This window comes from Paralichthys olivaceus, chromosome 9, assembly GCF_024713975.1.
Source record: "Paralichthys olivaceus isolate ysfri-2021 chromosome 9, ASM2471397v2, whole genome shotgun sequence".
Taxonomy (NCBI): Eukaryota; Metazoa; Chordata; class Actinopteri; order Pleuronectiformes; family Paralichthyidae; genus Paralichthys; species Paralichthys olivaceus.
This window is the reverse complement of record NC_091101.1, coordinates 1,279,547-1,306,335: the sequence shown is the minus strand read 5'-3', so window position 1 is coordinate 1,306,335 and position 26,789 is coordinate 1,279,547. Positions and strand designations below refer to the sequence as shown.

At 41.8% G+C, this 26,789-nt stretch overlaps 1 protein-coding gene across 1 annotated transcript in view; it reads left to right on the top strand.

Moving 5' to 3' along the window:
* LOC109637328 (dual specificity calcium/calmodulin-dependent 3',5'-cyclic nucleotide phosphodiesterase 1C-like) overlaps nt 1-26,789 on the top strand; it is a 105,114-nt gene that overhangs the window by 20,642 nt on the left and 57,683 nt on the right. The window contains exons 3-6 of the mRNA XM_069531810.1: nt 1,398-1,538; nt 18,386-18,486; nt 18,755-18,883; nt 19,763-19,864. Of these exons, the coding sequence (XP_069387911.1) occupies nt 1,398-1,538; nt 18,386-18,486; nt 18,755-18,883; nt 19,763-19,864 (473 nt within the window). The remainder of the gene's footprint in view (nt 1-1,397; nt 1,539-18,385; nt 18,487-18,754; nt 18,884-19,762; nt 19,865-26,789) is intronic.

Sequence of the window (26,789 nt, the reverse complement as noted above, 5' to 3'; positions counted from 1 at the left end):
AAACCCCCAACCCAAATAGTAACTGGATATTACCAGGAAACATATAATGATCTTATATTTTGAAAATAAGTAGCCCCCATTGTAATAGAATGTTCCTCGGAAGCCTAAAAAAGGCTGGACTTTCAAAATAAAACTCCCAGATAGTTACAGGATGTTCCTAGGGAGCCGGAAAAAGATTGGTTTTTCAGAATAAAAACCTCAGTAGTTACAGAATGTTCCCAGGAAGCCTAAAATACACTGGATTTTCAAAATAAAAACCCCAGATAGTTACGGGATGTTCCTAAGAAGCCTAAAAAAGGCTGGACTTTCAAAATAAAACACCCAAATAGTTACATAATTTTTCCAAGAAGCCTGTAAGATGCTGGATTTTCAAAATAAAATCCACAAATAGTTAGGGGATATTCCCAGGAAGCCTGAAGGAGGCTGAATTTTTAAAATCCCATGGATGGTGATAGGACCTTACAACCTTACAACATGGTTTCTCTCTCTCTCAGAAATTGGTACATACAGTCTCTCTGTCACCAACCTGGATCATGTGATCAAAATGCAGCATTTCTAAATGCTGAAAATGTGTCTCAGGCTGGACTTTCAAAATAAAAAACCCAAATAGTTACAGGATGTTCCCAGGAAGCCTGAAGGAGGATGAATTTTGAAAATGAAATCCCATGGATGGTGATCTTACATCCTTGTTGAGGACATTAAGGAAGGGAGGATTGTGACCAAAGGAAGGCCAGAGTTGTGTTGCCATTGAAGCATTTATTTTGGTTAGAGATGCTGGTTCTAAAGTAAATTTTGTGCCAATCAATACTGTAAACTTTAAATCAGCCAAACACAGTTTGTATAATGTCAATTAAAGGATTTATCCTCTGCAATAGCATATGATGGTAAATGGCGTCAAATACAGCATTAAGATCTACAAATACATAGATCTCAGATCCTTGACCATATCAGCAGTCATTTGTAACTGTCACAAGTGATGTTTCTATGCTAAAATGGTCTCTAAATACTGAAAAACCTCAAAGTATTATTAAATGGTAGTTCTGGCAGGTGCTGGGGGCTCTGCAAATGTGAAAAAAAGTATTAAAGCTTTTCTTGTCTCAAGAAGGACTAATGGAAAAATGTAAGCATTAAGTAATGCCAACTTTGAGCTAGTGCCTTGAAGCTACAGAAGCTGTCAACACACCCAAATCACCAACCATCTTTCAATGGAGTAGTTGCATATTGGCCATTATAGACACCCGGTTTCGATGCAGGAGAAAATTGCATGTAATAAACAAAGGTCTGTCTGGTTTTGCTGCATCAATTCTGATTTTTAACTCTCCATTGTGGGTCTGGAGATGTTATGGGTGCAAGTTCATTTGTCACTGTGCTTCTTTGTTCTGTTGCTTTTATGTCAGGTTCCTGTGTCTGCTCTCATATCATTTGCGGACTCGTTGGAGGGGGGCTACAGAAAGCACAAGAATCCCTACCACAATCTGATGCACGCTGCTGATGTCACACAGACTATCCATTTCCTGATCCTCAAGACTGGCCTGGTGGTAAGTCCAGTGTTGGATTAATGCAGACACAACCATGCATGTATCACAATGGATTTAAATTTCTCTTATGTCACCATATGTGCTTCAATAATGAGTTTACAGTCAAATGCAGGACCCAGCTGCAACATGATACAGTTGGATATAATCAGTTGGAATTGTTCATGAATGCAGCTCTCAGCAGACACAGGGAGAGGCAGGCAGGTGATCAGTCCCATATTAGGAGTTTCAGGCTCAAATTGGCCCCTATCAGGAAGCTGAACTCCCTCCAGAATGTTGATAGAAATTATCTGTATTTATAAAGCACTTGACAAAGCTTTACATTACAATTTTACATTCACCCACTCACGCACACATTCATCTATGTGCAGCACTTTCTCGATGAAAAGGGGAAGTTTGGAGTTAAATATTTTTCCCAAGGACACTTCGGCATGTACCTTATGGGGACCATTTCTACTGGGATGCCATGGAGACAAAAATTGTGATGTAACATGATTTCCCTCTTCTCTTTGACGACCAAAGGGATTTTCTTCTTTTCTTTGGCCGAGTGGCATTTGGCAGAACCAGTCAAGCATCATCAGGATGGCAGGTGTTCACAAAGTCCTTTGTTTACTCCTCCATTGTGGCCTACCAGAACTTCTGTCAATGGTACGTCCTGGGTTCTCTGGATCCCTGGATGGCAGGAAAGCCTGGAGGCAAGAGCCCACTGAAAGAGATCAGACCTTAGGGTCTGAGAAACAAACAGACGATCAGGGTGTATGGACCGGCTTGATCCTCCATGGATGACTTTACCCTCTGCTCTATCTACCAGGTAACTGCCGCGACCATGAATAGAGCAAGAAGGGTGGGTTCTAGTCCAGGGACGGAACACTCCTCTTCTTGAAACTAATGGGACAGGGTGTTGGGCTTAATACGAGCCTGGCCTGTAGAAGAGGGAAAAAGATGGGACCATCGGGCTTCTTGGGAATATAGTCTCTTGGCTGTGGGGATATAAACAAGGGTCATATGGTAAGTCCCTTCAAACCAGTAACCCCATTCATCCAGCACCATCTTGACAGCCAGAAGTTGGGTGGAGATTCTGGTAGGTGGCAGCTTTCTAGGACAGGATGGCCCCTACTCCAACATCAGCGATGTCCACCTCTACCACAAACTGACAATCAGGATCGGTCACTTGGAAGATGGGAGCTGATGTGAACCGGGACTTGAGGTCTTGAATGGCTTCATCTGTTGCAGAGGTCCACTGAAACAGTATCTTCAAGGTGCTAAGGGCTGTTAGCGGGGAGGCTACAGTTCGGTTGATCTGGAACCTTTGGTAGAAGTTGGCAAACCCCAAGATTCAGATTCAAGATTCAAAGGTTTATTGTCATATGCACAACAATTACATTTAGTTGTTGCTGGCAATGAAATGCTTGAGTCCCAGGCTCCCAGGCTCCCAGGCTCTAGACATGCTCCGAACTTACACAAGAAAAAAATTGAAATAGAATATAAAAAATGAAATAGAATATATAAAATAACAATAGACCTAAAATATTCAAATAAAATTTAATGCAGCCAGTCAGGATACTCTCAATGGTGCACCTGTAAAAGTTGCACAGAATCCTGGGATCCATGTTGAGCCTCAACAGCCTGCAGAGGAAGAAGAGCCACTGTCTGGCTGTCTTGATGGAGTCTGTGTGGTGAGTCCAGGTCAGGTCATCACTGATGCGAACTCTGAGGAACCTGAAGCTGCTGACTCTCTCCACCATAGTCCCGTTGATGGAAAGGGGGTGTGTTTTACTCCTTGTCTCTTCCTGTAGTCCACAATCACCCCCTTTGTTTTGCTGATGTTGAGATGGAGGTTGTTGTCCTGGCACCAAGATGTCAGGGCGCAGGGGGCGCTGCTGAGCTTCAATGGAGTAGGACATCAGTTTGGAAGCTCCTGCCGATTTCCATTAAAATTGTAATTCATCTGCGCTTTCATTTCTGGTCATATATATATACATATTTAGTCTAGTCTTACTCCGCAGTTATTTTTGTTGGGAAGTTTAACTCGTAAAATGTCTGGAAAGGACTCTTAAACTCGCAATACTATTCAGACACAACTGCGGCCCGGTCCGCAAACCGCGACTACATCCTTGAGTGAGCCGCTGGCTCCTGCAGAGGTCGCCTCGATGCACGCTAACCCTGACACCGCTGCCCTCAAGCTCGAGTTGCTGGCCTCGCTGAGGAAAGATATTCATGATATTTTTAAAAAGGAACTCCAGGATACTATCAAGCTTGACCTGCAAGCGGTGAAGACACAGCTGGCGAATGATAAAGCTGCTACCGATGCTACCATGTCCAAGCTAAAAGGTACAGTCGGAGAGATGGAGCACGCACTCACTGAGTGCTCCAATGACATCACCGAGATGAAAACTACTATCAAGAGCCTCACAGCTAACATAGCCAAGCTGGAAAATAAATGTGAAGACTTGGAGTCAAGATCACAGCGTAACAACATTAGGATAGTGGGAATACCGGAGGGTCCTGACACCCATACCGCTGCTGCTGTAGCTGCCTTACTGAAGGAAGCATTTGATCTGGTAAAGGAGACGCTTTTGGACCGTTCCCACCGGATCCTCCAACCCAAGCCCAAGCCCGGTGATCGTCCATGAGCCATTGTGTGCAGATCTCACTATCACAGTGACTGTGTTCACATTTTACGACGCGCTAGAGTGCTCCGACAAATTAAAGCCGGAGACTTGATCATCTCAGTCTTCCCTGACCACACTGCCAAGATAGCTCGGGCTCGGGCTGCATTCAACAAGGTCAGGCCCCAACTTCGTGGCATTGACGGTGCTCTATATGGTCTGTTTCATCCAGCGCAACTTCGCATCATATACAACGGTGTTGAGAAGGACTTCATTTCAGCGGAGGAAGCAAGCGACTATGTCAAAACCTTGATTTCTGGGTGAGCTCCAATAGCTTTTCAGATCTCTGTTTTAGTATTAGGTGGTTTTCTGATTTGTTGCACTAACAAGGTTAGTGTCACTATTGTTTATTTATAGCAGGCAATTTTTCCCCTCAATCTTACTGGATACTGTTATATAACAAGGCTATACCATAATTTGTATTTTTGTACTTCAGATCAGATCAGCACTACTGTTATTTGTTAATTTGTATTTTCACGTGCTTTACTGTATCCATCTGATCTATGTGGAAATTTGATTTGTGTTATTAAGGCGGTCATCTTTGTTGTTTTGTTGGAATGTTCACCTTTAGGTGAAACAATATTTTGTAATGTGAGTCTTTTTAATATAACTTTTTTATCATTGAGCGCATACTGTTAAATAGTGATGAAATCGGCAGGAGGTTTTTTTTTTTTTTCTCTCTCTTTTTCTCTCCTACCTTTGTTTGTTCTGTATAGTCCCCGGGTTGTTCAACACTATTGTGGACAACTTTTGGTTATTGTGGGAAACTGTCTCCTTTGTTCTGTGGTTATATGGGGACTTTGGGTGTATTAGTGTTTAGGGTATGTTGCGGGGAGGGTGTCCCACCTCGGCTCTCTATGACCATTTGCATTTGTTTATTTTTTATATTTAAAAGGTTAATGGCAATATAGATCCCAGCATTGCTGGGTCAGGCACATCTCTCAGATTTATTAATTGGAATATCAGAGGTAAGGGTAATTTTAGAGATTAGAGATCTAAGGTTTTTGCACACTTGAAACGTTTAAACTCTGATTTAGTATTTTTACAGAAGACTCACCTTCGCATTAAAGATAGGTTACATTTTCCTTGGGTAGGTCAAGTCTTCCACTCAAACTTAAATTCAAAAGCTAGAGGAGTCGCCATTTTGATTTAAAAAAAAGTTCAGTTCTCATCCACTGACTACCTCATAGTTGCTGGTACCCTAATGCAAAAAAAGTTGTTGTTGGTAAATATATATGCCCTGAACTTCGATGATGTTGAATTCACTAACAGATTGCTGAGTAACATCCCCTTCTTGAATAATCACCTGCTGATCCTTGGAGGGGATCTAAATTGTGTTTTGGATTCAATCATGGATGGTCTAATCCTCGTAATCTGACTCAATCTGCTATGTATAAAATATTCTCTTCTTATTGATCCGTGGAGATCTCGTAACCCCTCTATTAAAAAATTTTCTTTCGTCTCCCACGTGCATCATTTATATTCTAGGATAGATTACTTTATTATTGACAGTGTGCTAAATTAATGTGTAAATTCTTCTGACTATTTAGGTATTGTTATATCTGGCCATTCACCTTTATTATTAGATATACAATATTAGATAATAGGCAATAGAGAGGATACGATCTACCACCTCTTGTGCTTGTCTTGGACTTATTGAATTTAAGGTCTTATACAGGGCGCATTTCTCTAAGTCTAGAGTATCTGAACTGTATCTGGAAGTGGAAGACAAATCTGATAAATGCCATCTTCCGGTGGCTAAGGACAATTAAATACATGTTGAGAGGATGTACTGTCAAATTTTCCACAAATGGCAACCCTTTATTTCCTATTTCACAAATTTAGAGGTACTACCCAATTGAATGTGTGCCTGTTATTGTTGTACCTTTTGTGTTGCATAAGTAACCAGTAATATGTGTGTTGGTCACGTTGAGCTGAGTGGGGGCATGGGTGGGGGGTTGTTCATTGTTTATTACACAGTACTCTGTAATTTAATTAATTTTTTCTTCTACATTCTTTTCTACGATGGAGTATTAGGGCCACATTTTAAAGAACATTTTGGGGGGGAATTAATTAATAAAGTCATTATTAAATATGGCGAGAATTAATTACGAGAATAAAGTCGTTATTAAATATGGCGATAATTAATTAAGAGAATAAAGTCGTAAATATTGTAACCCGTTGTTTTAGAGGAGGGGAGTTGTTAAAATGAGGGCCGTGGAGCATTTCGTGGAATTGTACTTTAGCATAGGTTTCACAAACAAGAAGATACTTAATCTTTTGGACTTTATTCTCACCATATTTAATAACGATTCTATTCTCGTAATCGTAACACCATCCTGGTCCGAAGTTTGTCCAGCTTATTATCCAGAGACTGAACATTAGCCAGGAGAATACTGGGTAGTGGAGGCCGGATCTCACGTTTCCTTCACCGCCTCCATGCTCCAGGTACAACAAGTAAACACCATCACTGGTATTCCCCTTTGTTTGCTGGTGGCGGTGGAAAACACTTTTTCACCACCTGATGTGCAGAAGTTGTTCTCTATCATATTGTATTATAGGGCATGCCTGGTAAGTGTGCATAGTGCAGAATAAAGCAGAATAAATAACAAAAAACGGGAAAAAGAGCAAAGGTGTGAAGGAGCTTGAGACACACAGCCATCCTCTGCACTGTTAGTCGCCATGCAGGAACCATTGCAGCTGTTTACGGGTAAAAGGAACCGGGCAGGACGTCATACTTGACCTTCTCTTGGTCCACCTGCATGCTGCCCTGGGCGATGATGTAGCCCGGGAAAGATGCAGACGTGGCATGAAACCCACACATCTCAGCCTTTACGAACAGTGACTTTTCGAGGAGGTGCTGCAGATTGATCTGGACTTGGTGTTCATAAGACATCGGGATGTTGTCCAAGTAAACACAGATGTATTTAAAATGTACCAGAGTGCATCCTTCAACAGTTCTTGGAACACTGAGGACATTGGTGAGACCAAAACAAGATTTCAAAAGCACTGAGTCCATATATGAAACTAGGTCAGAGCTGTTAGTGTGAGCTTCACATTTAACCACAGAGATGGATGCAGGAAGGATGGCAGATGGAAAAGCAGACAGAAGATATGACTGCTCTCTGCACCATTCTTAAAGAGGGGAACACTTTGAGGTGTCAAGAATAGAATGCAAAATTTGGATTACAAAAACAAGACTTTAAAATTTTTACAAATTCAAGACTTTTTTTTGCTAAAATCGACTGAATGGCATAATCCAAATTACTATTGTCCCTGACAATGTGCATTTTCATGTTTGTTGAAGATTGCAACTGTATGTAAAAAGAAAATTAAAATCAAAGTTTAAAAAAAAAAAAGCAGACACAATTTATGATGTGAAATTTCCAGTGAGAAAACCTGTTTCCACAGTGCACCAAACTCATGCACAACACTGAACCGATTACTTGAATCGGTGTAAATATTGACATTTTTACCAGAGGCCATTTTATAAGCTTCTGTTAGTGTAACTAGTTCTGCAGCCTGTGCAAAAATGTGATGGCAGTTTAACACTGAGCACAATTTCATGTTGTGTTACTATAGAAAAACCTACTTGGTTCACACTGGTGTCTGTGGAGCAAGAAACAGAACCATCAACAAACAGCTCCATCTCCGCATTAGAAATAGGCTGGTCTGAGTGAGCAGACTTCTAGAACCTGGAGACAGTCATGAGGTTCAAGATTCAAGAGGTTTTATTGTCATTGTACGAGGGCAACAAAATTGTGTTTGGTAGCTCTCTGCTAGCCAACAGCAATAATAATAATAATTATAATAATATAATAAAAATACAAATAACAATGCAATAAAATGTACAGCAGGTTTTAAATGTACAGATAGTGCAGTGTGCAACAGTTGAATACAAAAAAAACAGTTTGGGGGGGTGCTGGCTCACTCAGGACTGATTGATATGCAGCTACAGGGGTGGGTGTGTCTGTGTGTGTGTGTGGAGGGGGGGTGATGGATTGATAGTGGCCACAGCTCTGGGGAAGAAGCTGTTTCTCAGTCTGTTTGTGCTGGATCTTATTGTCCTGTACCTTCTCCCCGATGGCAGGGCGACAAACAGACTGTGGCCTGGGTGGGTTGGGTCCTTGCTGATGTTGCTAGCCTTCTTGTGTAGACGGCTAGCATATACCGTGTCCAGAGTCAGGAGCTTGGTTTCCATGATCCTCTGTGCTGTCTTGAATATTCTGGCCAAGTTTCTCCAGTTCTCTGCTGTCCAGCTAGTGTACCACACGGTGGCGCTTTGACAGAGAATTGTCACTATGGTGCTCCTGTAGAAGTTGACAAGGAGCTTAGGGGGAGTTGTGCTTTTTTGAGTTTCCTCAATAAGAGCCTCTGTTGAGCTTTATTCACCAGGTGGGAGGTGTTAAGGGCCCACGTCAGATCCTTTCTGATGTGGATTCCCAGGAACTTGATGTCATTCACACTCTCCACTTCCTCACCCTTTATGTGAAGAGGGGGAGGTGAGGTATTCCTGGTTCTCCTAAAATCCACGATGATCTCTTTGGTTTTTGAGGTGTTGAGGACCAGGTTATTGATGTGGGAATGTCTCTCAAAGCACTTCATTGCAATTGGTGTCAGAGCTATTGGGCGATAGTCTCTGACAGTTTGTTTTTGGGCAGAGGGGTGATGTAGGTGCATTTAAGGCATGTGGGGACCACAGACTGTTGCAGGGAGAGGTTGAAATTGTTGGTAAACACCCCTGCTAGTTGGTCAGCATGATTTGATTTCAGGGTGCGGCCTGATACCACGTCTGGTCCTGCTGCTTTGGTGATTTCAATCTTTAACAGAGTTGATTTCACCTGGTGGCACTGTTGTGGCACACTCTGCTGGTGTGATTGTCAAAACAAGCAAAGAACTGGTTCAGGACATCAGGAAGCGTGGCATCATGGCTGGCCTGTGAGTAGTTGTTCTTGTAGTCCGTCAAGATTACTGTAAGCCAGACTGTCTCCTGACCTGTAGGCATTATCTCATGCTCTGAGCTGAGTCCGTTCATTCCTATCCAGCCATGGTTCCTGGTTTGGGAACAACTTGATGGTTTTGGTGATGAGCAGAGCCCAAGTACAGAAAACTATGTTAGCCAGGACAGATGAGCTGTATTCCTCCAGGTCTGGGCTCTGTGCAAATAAGTCCGAGGCTGTGTTTTCACAACAGTCCTGCAGCAGTGAAGTGGATTCTTCCCTCCGGACTTGGACAGTTTTAACAGTTGGTCTTGTTCTGTGTGTGTTCAGCTGGCTGTGGCATCGTACAGCTCCTCCAGGGCTATCTTAGCATTAGCATGTGGTGGTATGTACAGCTGTGATTAAGATAGCAGTAAACTCTCTTGGCATGTGGAATGGTCTGCATTTCAGAACCAGGTATTCGATCTCTGTGGAGCAGTGTGCTTTTATGATGTCTGTAGATGTACACCAGTTGTTGTTCACGTTTATACATACTCCTCCGCCTTTGCTCTTCCCGGAGTCTGCAGTCCTGTCCACTCGGTAAACACTGCGGCCTGTTAGCTGTGTCTGGGATGGTGCTCTGGAGCAAGGTCTTTGTGATGATCATCACATAGCTATCCAAGCAGTGCAAAGTAATCCGCAGTCTTATTTCGTCCATTTTGTTGATGAGTGAAAGGGAGTTTGTGAGGAAGAGACTCTGTATTGATGGTCTGTGGGGGTTAGCTCATAGCCTAGCTCTGAGGCCCACTCTCTTGCCCCGCTTCTGCTTCCTTTCCTTTGCGCCGCCTCTGATGCCTCGGGGGTAGGATGAATGTTCCGCTGGGCTCCTCCGATGTAGGATCTCGTTTGGGATGTAGTCCAGGCTTTTGGTGGTGTAAACCTTAGCCTGCTGTCCTATTTTAAGCAGTTCTGTGCATCCATAGTTCAGCTGTGAACAGAGTGCTTGAACCAGTAGACTTAGCACACATAAATAAACAAAAATAGCCACTGAGTCTATACGTGCCACTATCTTGCTTCTCATCTTCTCACCACCTGCTGTTCTAGGAGTTGCTGGGTTAAAAATATTACATGTCTTCAGTTTTTTATTAGTTATGTCTAGCAGTGTGGTGTGATATCTTCTTGCCATGGTCTTTTTTCATTGAATTTCACAACTCTTATATAATAACAACTCATAAAATGTGTGTAGAATGTGAGCCACTGAATGAGGAATGATGAGTGTAAGCTCCACATATACTACTCTGTCACCTGATGCAACCACAGCCTTTTCCACTGCAGCTACTGCTTGTAAACACCAGTTGCAACAGGATCAAGCTTGGTTAACTAGTTTCTAGTTTGGCTGCATGTTTTTGTGTTAAAACAAATGTCATGTAACCATATTTTTGGTCAACAATCCTAAGTATACAGCAAGTGCATCTTTGGCAGTCCTACGTGAGAACAGACTGTAAAGAAGTTTTAGAGTCAATAAACTCTTTGTCTGCTTCTTCAGTCCCAAGTCAGTTTGTCATGTGAACTGAGATTTTTACCATGGACCATGAAAGAGAGGGGTGCCTCTCTTTCTGAATAGTTTGGAATAGTCTGGAGTATGATGTCATTACTAAGACATTTGTTTCTTAGTGGTTGGTTTTGGCACTGATTGAACAGCCTAGATGCATTTTGGAGAGAGGGATTTGCCCTTAGCTGTGATCAAATGTCCAAGATAAGTGAGACTAGTTTGAGCAACATGAAATGTAAACAAACTAGCTTTATGGCCATTATTTGTCTCAAATTTACTTTACAGGATATATGGGTGTTCTGACGGGGGGAGTCATTGTGCGAACTCCAGTCCTCAGAAGCAAATCAAAAAATGGTTTTCACTGTATTGTGCACCCGTTTTTGTGGGTATTGGTTTATTTAAGGCCTGTAATCTGAAGTACGAGTATGAGCTTAACAGTTTTTTCAACCTAGGCAGTAGATGTTAATTGTGTCTTTTAGACATCACTCATTTTGTTGTACAGCATTCTAGGTTCCCATTCTAGAGGACTGAAGTCAGTCATGGTCTGTTGACTACAGAGCCATGGTCCCAAATCCTACATGAACAAATCCTATGGTCCATAAAAAACTAACCTCAAATTTCTCATCTGTCCCCACCGACTCATGGTGCAGTGCAATGAATCAGATATCATGAAACTTCCTTCCTGTGTACTGTCAGCATGCACACAGGAGATAAGATGTGATATCATTGAATCCACACTAGATGGCAGCAGTGACCACTAAAAAATGAGTGCAATGCAGATGGAAACTGTAAGGCCACAGGCATTTTGGAAACTTTTAAACCATCTGGGTGTGATGCCAGAACTATGCCAAAAATTCACATATGGTCTCTGGCCATAAGATTGACTGGGCACTGATTGGACAGTAGGAATGAGTGTTTTATAGTTAAATAATAAACTGTGCATGATAGTGGCTTGGTGTAGGCACCCACAGTTGTACATATTCTACCACTCTTTGAGTGGCAAACCCAGTTATTTTAGGGTAGACAATGTTGCACCTGAATCTATCAAAAATGTGAGCTGATATTCTGAAACTGCCAATCATGTCAGAATGAGGTAAGCAGGACCCAAGTGAATAACAAAAAGAGTAATTTATTACCAGCCAATTTCAATATAAGGAAAAACAAAAAAGTACAAAAGCAAAACATGGTCCATTAAATGAAGTACAGAAGAATCTGATCACTGAGAAAACACTAGGAAGCAAGGAATGGCTGGAACACACCACTGAAGTGAAATAAGGAACCAGACAAACAACAAAAACTGACAAAAACAAATTGGCAATTAAAAAAATAATGAAGCCTAGAACCAGGTATGGATAGGCCTCTGACACAGGAGTCATTCCCTGGACCTCAAGATGCTCTGACTTTGTACAAAAATGAATGAACTACATGATGATGCCTGAACGAACACACACAAGACTTAGAAGCATGAGGGAGGCAGGGATAATTAAACACAGGTGAAACATATTAGGAACAGGTGCAGACAATCACAAGGGTAGGAAAATTAGGACAAAGGCCAGAAGTACGGTGTAACCCACGGAACATGGTGTGGCCAGCCGTGGTATCCCTTTCGAAGAATCCCAGACATCATTTCATTTCACTCCGACACAGATAAGAAAATAACAAAAATCTACCTGGGTAGTATTCATATGAACAGATCTTTACATACACACCACAGAACGGACTGAACTCTTAACTTCTAATAAAGAAGAAAGGACACTTTTATTTGAATTTTATTATTTTATTTTTTATGAAAGAGCTCTATTTGTTTGTACCTTTTATGTTTCATACACTGCCAGAAGTTTGCTGTGTGTTGCAATAAATTGTCAACTTTCAACCTCATGCTCACTCATTTGGATAACTTTAGGGGTCCAACTCACCAAACCTAGTAAGAGTGTAGGTGTCAATAGTGTGTTCCTTCTAGTCTACTAAATAAAACAGTCAATGAGAACTCAGGAAAAAATAACAGAACACAGTGACTTACCCAGCATTGTGTTGTGTGTGTGTTGTGCAGGCTGGTCCGTGAGTGGCATTGGTTCCCCCGCCTCCCACTCTCAATCTGATCGTTCTGCTTTTGAGCTGAAGGACAGTCTTTATGCCAATGTCCATGTTGGCCACACAGATGACAGACATCAGGGTCTTAGAGTCTGCACTGACCACTCAGAACTCTGATACCAAACATTTTCTCTCAGCCTCTGCCATGTCCTCTCCCTTGGTTTCCACTTGCCATCCCTGTCATAGGCTGATATATGGTAAACTGGGCATTGTCAAGCTTTTTCTGTGCCATGTTTTACCTGCTTTGCTCTAAATGGTCTTCTGCATGTCTAACATGCTCTAGAGTAGTCTCTAGGGATGCTGTCTTCCAGGTGATGCACATTGTCTTGATTCCTGCTGAAATTTCTGGTTTCATTTTTTCCAGGAAATGTTCCTTGAGATGCACTTTGTAGGCCTCCAGTGGGGATGTTCAGATTTATCCCCTTGTCAGGCAACTGTGGAGGTTATGACATGTGCCAAGAAGGCAGTACAGAACTCTGTTGTTATGACTGGAAAGTAAATTAGATTCATTCTGATGGGAAAAGGTGTCCTGCAGGCAGTGATCAGCTCAGTTATTGCATTTCTGAATGCCGCATTGTCCAGATGATTCCAGTCATGTTGTTTCAGGAGGAGCATTCTTACATCAGTAAAGAAGGAGGCGATCTTGTGGAAGTCCTGTTTGATTATTTTGTTCATTTGTCATCTCAGTTCAGTCATTGTTGGACAGTATTCTTTGACAAACTGTCCCAGCTGCCTCTCAAACAGAGCCAGGTTGTCTACTGGGCTGGACATATGAGCCACAGCTTCCACAATGCCTTGCTCAGACCATGGCCTGAAGATTAGGCCATAGCCGTCAGTCCTGGATGCTTCCAACATTGGGAGCTACTGAACCTTAGTCTTGCTTCAGGAGGGGGCACCAAACGTGCATATTTATTGCGTCTAGTTCTCCGTTCAGTCTGTCCGACTGGTGTGGTGTGGGAGTGGCACAGATTAAGCAATTTGGGGGCCCAAAACGAACATAGGCCCTCCGCATATGTTGTTTTTCACCTTTTTCTATCCTTATTTATCTAAGTAAGTCAAACTTTAACTTCTTCCCAACCCAACAAAACATATTAACAGTTTAACAAATGCGCTCACAGTAAAATATTATTTTCATAAACAATATGATCTCTGTACAATAAGAATGTACCATATTGTCCATTCACATGGAAGATAGGAGGTCAATTATGGAGTTACAGAAATAACCAAAAAATGTAGAAATAACCAAAAAATGTAGAATTAATTATTAAGAGTTTCTGTTTCCTCCTCCACTCTGACCTGCACTCACTATAATTAAAACACACTAATCACTAGTTATCAGGACCTGATCAGTACATGAAGTAACTTGGTGTTTGTTTGATTCCAGAATTTATGAGGCCACATTTAAACATTGTGAAAAATGAGTCATCCACATAATGTGTGCGCTCAGTAAAACATGAGAGGCGACACACACAGGACTCAGTGTTTAAAGGTCCAGTGTGTAAGATTTAGGTGAAAGGGAACTAAATTTAATGTAGAATAATCCTCATGATGTTTTCAGTAGTTCGTTTCATCTAAATTGTATGAATTGTAGTTTTCTTTACCCTAAAACAGGCCCTTTATATTTAAATACTTCATACTTACATCGAGGGGGTCCTCTCTACGGAGGCTGCCATGTTTTTTACATTGGTCCAGACTGGACAAACTAAACACCTTTTGAGTTTTTATGAGAACTGAAGGCTGCCACAGGTTATTTTTCATGTTTGGAAGGGGAGGATAAGGTGAGGGGTATTCAGCTGCAACATGCAACTTCAACACTAGATATCAAAAAATTCTACTCACTGTACCTTTAAGTGACTGGAGCGACACAGATTCATTCTAACACCATTGATTAATAACTAAACACATGATCATCATCTCAATTATCCCAATAAAAAACAGAACAAATGAATGTGAATTACTTCATTTTCATCTGAATGAACTGAACTAGATCTTTTTAAGTGTGAACTGTTGCTCTTCAGTGTCTGTTTACACCTTGAATCACTTCTGTGGATGCACTAATGGAATAGTCCATTGTAGAGGGGGGTTGCAGAGACACTAGTTGCTTGGGAATTATAGGCATTCTGATGCTGTTTTTGCGTAAGGATTTTTAGAAAAAAAATCTTAACCCTAAGTTTATTAAGTTCTTTATGGGGCCCTGGTAGTTCGGTGCCCAAGGCAATTACAAACCTTTGCCTAAGTCCGCCTCTGGCATGGTTTCACATATTCCATTGCGTCAGGCTCAGTCAATGGTGCTGAAGCTGAGGGCCTGTTGATGTCTGGTTTTGGATTCATCAGAGCATCAAGATGGGAAGTATCGGGGACCAAGTTGGGCTCCTCCTTTATCCTCTGTATTGTTTATCATTACAAATTCAGTCAATATTTTTTGAATTTTCTCAACAAATTGTTTATCCATTAAAATTGAATCCCCAAATTATGTTACGTTTTTAAATGCTAATGCTTGTGAGACTGCTGCATGGTTTGACATATTTATTGGGCCAATTATACAGCTTTTAGCCAAGGTTACATGATTTTTAAACATGAAAAGGTAATCTAGTCTATTATTAACTGAGTGTCTTCTTGAGTATATTCCTTCATGCGTGGGTGTAACATCCTCCAGATGTGAACAACACCAATCTCTGTAACAGCCTTTCTGCTCTTTGTATCTTAGCGTTAGAGGAGTCTAGTTTTGGGTTTGTGGAAGAATACAATTCCTTTAGGTCCAAATTCAGTGGTTCAGATGAGTTTTTATCACTGCAGAGTGGAGACAACATCACAGCAAGGCAACATGGTTCTGGCTACTGGTCAACAGTTAGGAGAGACTCTATACCATCACATCAAACGTTAATCTAAAACATTGTGGATTGAGCTAAACAGAGGGTCTGCATGAGGACAAAAGGTTAATGCAATTTAGGAAGTCCTGTTATGTCTTTTCAATCATGTTGAGTTGATTCATGTTCAAGATACAGGTCTTGTGTGTTTTGAGCACTTGGTGTTAAGTTAAACTTCACTCATGTCTAGTCTCGTAGTGCACTTCCTGTTTTATTTTGGTACTCACCTTTCCCTCTCATTTCAGACCCTGACTTCCTCCCTTTGTATGATTATTCCCACCTTGGTGATTGTCTTCCCTGCCCCTGATTGGTTTCACCTGTTTCCTACTTCCTTATGTATAAATACACCTCGTCTCCCTTTGTCCTTTGCCAGTTCGTCTTGTTCTGTCCTTAAGCGTTACGATAGTTAACTTCCAAACCAAGTTTGTGTATTCATGTTTTCGATCCTTGATTCTGAGTTTTTGCTAGTGTTTTGTTTTGCTCCTTTTTTTGCTCCTCGGTGAGAGCGCCTTTTGTTATGCACCTTTTTTACTATACAATAAACATTTGTGTTATAGTCACTACCTGCTTGAGTCGTGCAATTGAGTCTGCCAGTATTTTCGTGTCTGAGGTCGTTACAAGTCCTGGACAGGCTAATAAGAGTATTCTTTTTACCCCCTTGCTAACCTGATGTCTGTCTGTATTGCTGCACATGTCGTAGGCAGGAAAGTCTTCTCTTAGGTCAGCTTCCTGGGAAAGCTTATTCTGTGTTTTACACAGAATAACTTGATAATTATTTTTTCAAGTAACTCTTTCTCTACCACAGACCACAGTGTCATGTATAGGAATAAAGGAAATGGATCTGGGTGCATTCCAAAAATTATGAGATGAGATATTTAGTAAAATATTTTCTTCTACAGGTTCATTAGTAGATTTAAATGTCCCCCAATTACTACAATAATTTGTCTTTTGTTGTTATTAATGTAATGTAATTTTTTGATTACATTGTTTGTTGTACACTGTTTGACCTGAATACTCTCAGTGAGCTCAGTTCAAGTGGCCTGAATCAGCATTAAGCTCTACTAGGAATTATTGCTTGGGTGAAATACCAGGGAATGTTTGAGTTGGACAAACCATTGAACATTTTGATCAAATACGAAGAGTTTGTACATCCAGGAAAGAGAGATCAATTCGAGAGAGATTCGAGGCCAATGTGAATCTCTTCTGCCTGGAGAGAGATTTGAGGCCAATGTGAATCTCTTCTGCCTAACAGATTCAGCTCCCTGTTTATATATGAGAGTTGTCGTCGTAAACCTAAAGAAAACACATCTGGCTTTCCACCAGCGCACCTCATCTGTCTGGGTGGGAAAGGCACCAGCTCAATTTTAGAGTGACCGTTAGAGCCGTGATCTAATGCCCTAACTTATACGTTCAGTTTTCCTCTGAAAGCCTAAACTTATGGGCCTCCGAATCCTCAGGACCTATGGGCTTCAGACCCGTAGATCAACTTCCTTCAAAGAGAATACAACACCACAGTGGCTTTGAGAACTCTGTCCCTATTTGGCCAAATAGTAACACTGTAACTTTGTTTGTGTTCAATATACTCTGTGTGATCCTCGCTTTGCTCGATATTAAATATTTTGATTACAATTACTCATGTAATTGTTAACTTCCTCACCAGGGAATTAAATGCAAATTCCCACCACAATTAACACTATCAACTATACACAGTGGATAATAAAATGTTAAGAAAATAAATATCTGTACACTATTTTCCAATGACTAATACAAATCTGCCTTTTTTATACTATAATTTTCTTTCTCAAAACCCACATATATTACCTGTGACGTAAATGGAACTGCTATATGACGCAAAACAAATTACAGATGTGTTCTGACAATAAAAGTATCATCATCATCATCAACATTCATCTACTGGTATAGATTCTAAGCTGTTCCAGGTTTGGTTGATGGCGCTGATTTCCTCTCTTCAAGTAAAGCTACTGCTTTACTTGCCACCTGCTAAAATATTCAATGGTGTGAACGCATCTGTCCACACTGTAAACTCCATTTACATACCTTTATAAATACAAAATTGTGTTTATGCGCCTTTTTGTGGTGGTTTACTCACTTGTTATTGACATTCAGAGCACACACAACCTGTTGCCTGGCACCCAACCCCTGCTCTCCCATCTTCTGATTAATGCTTCTGTGTTGAAGCTACACCATAGGTGCGCACGTAGCTTCAAGCGGGGCCAAATATTCATAGTTGTGCGTCTGTGTGTGTGAGAATGCTGCAATTACACTGCTGAAATGCTGGGGGTGAGTGTTACTAAGCAGATGGTGTTGGAGTTAGTGCTGATAGATATTCAAGAGCAATTACTTCATAAAGAACTCTTTGTTTATCAGTTAGTAATATAAATAACATGCCTCTGTGAATGTTGATGAGCTCAATCAAGCTTAATTCGTAAAACGTTATGTTCTACGTTATTTGCCACATTGATCTATCTGAATTGTATTTTAACAATTACGTTATAAACTTTATTTCCAATGATGCTGACTGGACATTTACTCTGCCATTTTTACAATGATCTGTGTATATTGTTATGTGTTATTATTACACATGCATTAATGAAGAAACAGTATTTTGCTGTTTTCTTAATATGTTATGTATGCAAAAATCTTACAACACAAATGTCAAGAGTGCATCAGTTCTACAGTGAACCAGTTTTTGAAGCCATGGCAACCCTCACTCTCTGTCTCTCTCTCTCAGCATTGGCTAACTGAGTTGGAGATCTTTGCCATAATCTTTGCTGCTGCTATCCATGACTATGAGCACACAGGGACCACCAATAACTTCCATATTCAGACAAGGTAATTTCAACATGGTATAATTTGTAACATTTTTAACTGCTGCAGCTGCTAAGGATATTAAGGAAAGCATAAATGTCTCCACGAATAAAAAGTGAAAATGCATATGAGAGTATATACTTTTTTATAAAATGATTTAGACATTTTGCACACCCATCAGCAAAAGCACATTTGTTAAAGCTGATGTGTGCTTGTTACCATCACAAATCATTTTTCACAAGATTATACTGTTTTAAATGTGCTTCATGATGAATGTGACTGGAATTTGCAGGTCAAACACAGCCATGTTGTACAATGACCGAGCTGTTCTAGAGAACCACCATGTCAGTGCAGCCTATCGTCTCCTACAGGATGATGATGAAAAGAACATCCTCTCTAATCTTAACAAAGATGACTGGAGGTGAGACAGTCACATTTGTATCTATTTTGCTTGCTATAAAACAACAAAACTAAAGACTCACATTGGTCATTCTTTCAGTCTGCCACACCAGCTTATACCAGCATAGTAACAGTAACTGTTTTATTATGCTGATGTTTAATAAGCAATGTTTTGTATGTTAATTATTGTAGTTAAGTAAACAGTTCATGTGCCAAAAAGCACTAAACACAAGATACAGTAAAGGCCAACACATAATTTTAACAGATATTATCTCATAGCAGAAAGTACTACATTTTAGACTGATAATGCTAGTTGAAAAGGTTTTTCAATTCATGCAGGGAACATGAAGGTTCATGGCAGTTCATCTAATAGTTTTGTCACGCACACTGGTGCTGGCAAGGGAGAACCCAAAAGCACACTGACAGACAGTCTTAGTTTGGGCAACGTGGTTTATTCACCGACAGGCAGAGAAAAGACAGGCAGAGGTCAAAACCAGGATATCAGTCCGTACAGCAAACAAATCCGAAGGGGCAGGCAAGAAGGGAATCCAAAATCCAAGCAGGGTAGCAGTCAGGTCAGGAACAGGCAGGCAAGAAAACAGAGTACAACGCGGGATAGCTAGGCAAGAACACACTAGACAATCTGGCAGGGAGCGAGTGAAAATGACTGGTATTTATACTGAGGAACTAATGAGCAAATGGACTGCAGGTGAGGTGGGCGGGGAAAACCAAGTGAGGGAAATGATATGATTGCAAGGCAGGGAAGAAAGGCAGGCCCTGAAATGACAGGAGAGTTAGTGACGTGACATGGAACCAAACATCAAAAACAAAAACAAACTAAGAGTTAGTGTAACTACGTAACAAGTTCGCTCATATATCTCATCTTCATTTACTCTTTCAGGGAACTGCGGAGTTTGGTAGTGGAGATGGTCTTGGCCACTGACATGTCTTGCCACTTCCAGCAAATCAAAGCCATGAAAACCCTTCTACAGCAGCCTGAAGCGTGAGTAGCGGATTGTGAGTCAGCGTTGTTTTCAGACATCAGCTCAGATAATCTTCTGGCCAGATTGTCTGGACTATGCCATTCACATATGCACAACATAGCAGAATTGACCCGGAGCATTCAGGTATGGAGTGGCGCCTGGGTTGGACATGTAGGGGGTAGGACATAACTTATAAATTCTGTTGTAACACATCGATTTACCACAAAAAGTGCATTTCTCATTGTCTTGTTGACATCTTCGTATTTCTCTACATTTACCATCCTGAGATATAAAATATAAGACATTTTTTTTCCATTTTTACAAGTGTTCGCAGAGGAAATATTTTATCTTAAGTTGGGGGAATATATACATGTTTTATACACTGCTAAAAAAAAGATGAGGGAACACTTGATCATCACAGTAACACCAAGTCTATCTGTCCATTTATTAAGCACCAGTGATTGTGAATCAATTGTACCTGCTTTGGTGTAAATGGAATCGACAACAGGTGCAATGAAAAGGCAAAAGCAAGACAACCACCAAATAGGGAATGTTTTTATACTGTGACGATTAAGTGTCCCCTTCATTTTTTTGGGCACTGTATATACAACATATGCACATATGCTTGAAAATTTGTTGAAAATTCAATGAGTAATTAAAATATTAATTGCTAATAGACCTACTGCCTTTCAAGTGCAATAGATCAAGTAAAACAGCAAACAAGAAGCATTCTTCTTTAATGTAGAACTTCTGACTCTCGTCAAATGTTGGCACCAATGTAACATGTTTGCTAACATCAAAACCTGGTTTTGAAATGTTTGTCGGGAAAGGTAAATTTTTCTCAGATGTGTGCGGTAATATCTGACTAGAGTAGATTCTCATGGCCTCTATGTCAAGCTCAACATTGCAATGCGCATCGCGGAGTGTAAATCTCCCCACAAGTACGTTCTCCATTTCTCCACTGTTCAGACACACCCAAGAGCCTCTTTAGCAACTGCTAAATATTTCCTCTTGACTGCCATCAGCGTTCTTGATGCAAATGCCACTGTGCATTCTGTCTGAACTGGATGCAGCTCGGTGAATATGGTACCGAGACCGTTATCAGATGCATCAGTCAAAATGATGGCTGGCAGGGCTGGGTTGAATAAGGCAAGTGTTTCACAGTAAGGAAGCACTTTTGAGCCTCATCAGTCCATTCAAATGTGGCTTCTTGTCGCAGGCATGCAGAGACTCAACTACTGTAGCGTTAGGTATGAATTTTCCATACCAGGGCAGTCTAACAAGGATGAAAAGCAAGATGGCGGCGCGCATAGACGCAGTGGCTCACAGCTCCCCACTCCGTGTTTTGTTTACTGTTTGTGTTTGTGTGTGAAAACATTAGCAGGTGTTGGGCAAAGGGAAGCAAAAGCAAGGCTGCAGGGGTGGCCTGCTAGCACAACTAAAGAAACAACCACACAAGCCGCCGCTTCCTAGCATTTTCCTCACCAACGCCAGATCCATAACAAACAAGACAGACGAACTGAAGGTATAGATTGCGGCCAACAAGTGGTTTTGGGACTGTTGCATTTTAACCATCACAGAGACTAACTCCAGCCATCCATACCGGACTCAGCTATCGAGTTAGCAGGCTGCACAATCCAATGCTAGAACAGAAACGGCAACTCTGGTAAGAGTAAGGGAGGAGGGTTATGCATCTACATCAACGACAGCTGGTGCAAAAATGCTAAGACTGTAGACAGCCATTGTTCCCCGAACTTGGAATATTTGATTGTAAAATGCAGATCGGTCTATCTACCCCGTGAGTTTACCGTCGTCATGGTAACGGCCGTGTACATACCACCCGATGCTAATACTAACATAGCCCTGGGCGAGCTGCACAAAGCAGTGAGCAGCCACCAGAATTCTTATCCTGATGCTGTGCATATTATATTGGGGGACTTTAATCATCATGCTGACTTAAAGTCAGTGTTTCCCAGATTTGAACAACATATTACATGTGCAACAACGGGTGTAAACACATTGGACAAAGCCTATAGTAACATCCCAAAAGGCTACAGGGCAACCCCCTTACCAGATCTGGGTCTGTCTGACCACTTGTCCATACTGCTTATTCCTGCATACAACCTCATCAGGAAGAGAACCCCACCAGTTACAAAAACCATAAAAACATATCCAGAGGGCGCATTAATTCAGTTGCAGGACTGTTTCAAGAGCACAGACTGGAGTATATTCAAACACCAGGATCTGGAGATATACACCACGTCTGTGCTCTCTTACATCAACTTCTGTGTAGACACAGTTACTGTTGTTAAATCTCTCCAGGTGTACTCCAACTGGAAACCCTGGATGACCAAGGAGGTCCAGGTCCTGCTGAGGCATCAGAGAGGCCAAGGCAGCACACAGGAGAAAGGTTGAGGACCACTTCAACAACAACAATGCGCGACAGGTGTGGCAGGGAGTCCAGCAACTCACCAACTATAAGTCTGACAACACCACAGCAGCTGAGGGAAATGCAGGGCTTGCAGAGGAGCTGAACCACTTCTTCCCACGCTTCGAGGTTGAAAGATCTGAGGCAGCTATACCCCGACCACCGGAATGTAGCAGCTCCAGCTTCAGGGTGCAGGAACACTAGGTGAAGCGCACACTGAGGGCGGTGAACCCCAGGAAGACAGCTGGACCAGACGGAGTGACCGGGAGGGTCGTCAGAGAGTGTGCAGACCAGCTGGCAGGGGTCCTCACCAACATCTTTAATGCATCACTCTCCCAGTCCTTCATCCAACCATGCCTGAAGTAAACCACAATTGTCCTGCTGCCAAAAAAGACCACCATCAGCAGCCTCAACGACTACCGACCAGTCGCTCTGACACCTGTCGTCATGAAGTGTTTTGAGAAACTGGTCCATCGCCACATCCTATCCTGCCTTCCACCATCATTCGACCCACTTCAGTTTGCATACAGGGCTAACAGATCAACAGAGGACGCCATCGTCAGGGTGCTCCACGCCACCATCTCCCACCTGGAATAGCAGGGCCGTTTTCCTCGGGGATGAATAAAATATGTCTATCTATCAATCTATTTATCTATCTAAGTTCACATATGACACCATCTTGGCGGGGCTTATCTCCGGAGGTGATGAGACCGCATACAGGGATGAGGTCCAGAGGCTTGGGGGTGGTGCGCGGACAACAACCTGATCCTCATCACCTCCAAGACGAAGGAGCTGATTGTTGACTTCAGGAGAAGGAAGTCCGACCTACAGGCCATTTACATCAATGGGAATTGTCTGGAAAGGGTGACCAGCTTCAAGTTCCTGGGGGTGCACATTGACGAAGACCTTCAGTGGAGCACCAACACCAGCAGCGACTCCACTTCCTGAGGATCCTCAAAAGGATCAACCTGAAGAGAGAGCTGCTGACTATCTTCTACCGCTGCTCCATCGAGAGTGTGCTAATCTACTGCATCTCTGTGTGGTTCTCCAGCTGCACCACGGCACACAGGAAGGCGCTGCAAAGGGTCATCAAAACCTCACAAAGAATCATCTGCCGCCCCTTCCCCACCCTGATGGACCTCTATAACACCCTCTGTCTCAAGAGGGCACGCAGCATTCTCAGAGACAGCACACATCCAGGACACCGGTTGTTTGAGCCGCTGTCCTCAGGCAGAAGGCCTGGCAGAAGGTCTGAGATCACTGACAAACAGACTGAGAGACAGTTTTTACAACAAGGCGATTGCAAGGATAAATGCAAATGTAATATCTGACTCAATCATGTGTCATTCCAGTTGCAATAACACTATGGGGCTTTCAATCCTTGACCTTTCTGTGCAATGAACACTTTCGGGGCATTTTTGGTGCAATGATACACTTTGTATATTACCCAGATTATCCAGATATATCGGTATGTTATCGGTATATAGTATTTATTCTGTGCAGTTTGCACTTCTCTAAATATGCATATTATCTGCATGAATCTGTACATTATCGATACAATTATTCTTTTTTGTATAGTACATCCACTTCATTAAATGCCTTTAGTCCTGGAATCCCCTTTTTTTATTATCTCAATTTGTGTAGTGGTTTGTGTCTTGTTAATTGTATGTTTGGCATCAAGGAGGACTGTGCCACAATTTTGTTGTGCTTGTGTACAAAGTACGACCGTGCAATGACAATAAAGTCTTTTGAATTTGAATTGAATTGGAAGGAGCGAAGGCTGGCAGCATCTTTAGGAGGAGGAGCCTGTGTAATGGCTTGCAAATGCTCTGTGTCAGGCTTGATGCCCTCAGCTTTCACCATGTGTCCCAAAAACGTAAAGCAGGCTTGGCGAAAGTGGCATTTTCAACTTCAAGCCTGCTGCTTTGAGTCGCTGCGGTTCAGTTTCCAGAGCTGTGTCATGCTCCTGAACTGTGCATCCTTTGCAGATAATGTCATCCAGGTAATGTTGCACATTAGGCACATCTCTCAACACTGTTTACAGTTTTCCTACAATTGCAGGTGAGGCTGACTGTTTGGTGACACACTCCACTGAAGCTGCAGAGGGAGAAATAGGTGATTCAGTTGGCATGGTGTTATCCTTGATGCCCAGGTGGAGTGTGAGTGAACTTAGGTAGGCTAAAGACCAGTCCAGCTGCTGCATTCTGGATGAGCCGCAGAGGTGGGATAGCACAAGCAGGTAGACCAGCCAGGAGAGAGTTGCTGTAGTCTAGGCCTGAGATGACCAGAGCCTGACCCAGACCCTGTGCTGCCTTCTGAGTGAGAAGGGGACGTATTCTCCTATTCATGTTGTACAACATGTATCTACACGAGTGGGTTGTTGCAGTAATGTTGGCAGTGAGGGAGAGTTGACTGTTGAGTGTCACACCCAGGTTCCTTGCGGTCTGGGTGGGGGCTACCACAGTGTTGTCATTGGTAATAGTAAGGTCATGGGTGGGGGAGCCTCTCTCTGAAAGAAAAAGTAGTGCTCTTATCATGTCAAGTTCTCTCAATGCAACAGTGTGTTTCACTATGGATTCATGGACTGCCTGTACTCTTTCTGAAAGTGTGGCACTCTACAAGTGCTCTTTTAATGCAGCAATGGCTGATGCTAGGGTATCACCTGTGTTTGACAGTGTAAAAGATCCGCTGTCCTGCTCATCCCAAGCAGTGAAGTAATAGTGCTCATTTCACCTCTGTGCATGAGTTTCCAGTCGTGTTGATCACAAGGAAGTAATTTTCAAACGTCCTCACCCACGTCTTGAACAGAATTGCTGGATCTCCTGGACATGGCACAAAAAGACCTTGAAATTGTCCATTCATTGTCATTGTCATTTAAAAAAAACATTTGCAGCTCTGTCTCATTGCTGTGCAGAGAGTGTGACTGCAAAAAAGTGTTCCCCAGCCAGAAATCATGGCGATATACAGATTAAGCAACTCCTGGTGCATATGGCACAGAATAAAGTAAATATCTGGCGACAAGGACATTTATAAAGCTTCGACCTCAAGTTCCAACATTTTTCAAGATGCATTAAACCATTTTATTTCCCGCAGCAGAGCGAAGAGGCTAAATTGTACTCATCCATATGTTACATACTACATATGTGGAACACATCTTCATCACAAGGATAATCCTTAAAACAGCAATCCTCTTGATGTATTTCGATCATCATTTGATCTGCTGGCAGCAATTCTAGGAAATTCTAAGACACATATCACAACCATATACATCCACAGCTTTAATTCTCTATGATTCATTTGTGATATTAATCCAATACCATAACATAATTACTACACAAGGAATCCTTTTTATTTCAATACTTTAAGTAGCCCTTATGTAATGATAATGCTTACACACTTTTATTAAAGTAAGGCTTTGAATGTAGGACTTATAGTATTGTATCATTATTCATGTAAAGGATCTGAGTGCTTCAACCACTAATGTAGTTGATAAACAATAGGTCTGTACCTCGAGGGTGTTTTGGAATTATGGTATTTTGTATATAAATCTTGATCAGTGATTTGTCAATGAAGTTGTCAACAAAATAGCCGTCTGCTTTAAGTTAGTTCAAGGTGTACCACCAGTATTTGGACCTAAAGCGACACTGTTCCATTGTCACCCTCACTGTTTTGCATAAATGTTTGAAGTTACTACAGTGTGGGTATTCTCAGGACCATGATCCACGATGCATATGCTGTAAGGCTTTAATTTGTCCTACCCATCTATATGCCTCATATGGTTTGGCCTAAGGCTAACCAAATAGATCTACCCCATTCCAATCAATCAGTTGCGTTAATTGACACAGTCTGTTTCTCTGTCTGCAATTATACTTGTGATCTAACATTTCTGCATTAATCCTTAGCCATACTGTTTGCCAGATGTTTGTAGAAAAGTTGTTGGTAAAAGCAGGATGCCACCTAATGTTTCATCTTACTTATTCAATTGTCTCATTCACTCTCCACCAAAGTGGATTTTTTTGTAGCTTTTTCTCCAAGGGCCAAAGGCTTAGATATTATGCTCAGAAACAGACAACATTTCAGTAGTGCAGCCAATGCCAGCCGATCATTTCATTAGGTCAGATTGCAATGATTGGTCAAGTTTTTTACAGTCCCTCAAGGGTTTTTTTCCCCTTTTTTTTCAGCTGACTTTATTGTAGGCTATTGTATGTTTTTTGGGGCAGCTGCAGCTCAGGATTTAGAGCAGAATATTGTTGGTTCAATCCCTGGCTTTTCCTGTCCTTAAGTAGGACACTAAACCTAAATTGCCTACTAATGGCAACTGATCATGGGAGTGATGTGTCATAATAGGGTGATTGTGACATTGCAGTTCAAAGTACTTTACAGGGCTATCAGCAATAGTGACTGATGCTTATTATGCTGAAAGATTTAGTGCTGGGATCTCATCAGTGGGGTTACCAGCAAAACAAGTTTTAGTCCTCTTGTTTCTCCTTGAAAAATTACACACTTTCCTGTAACAG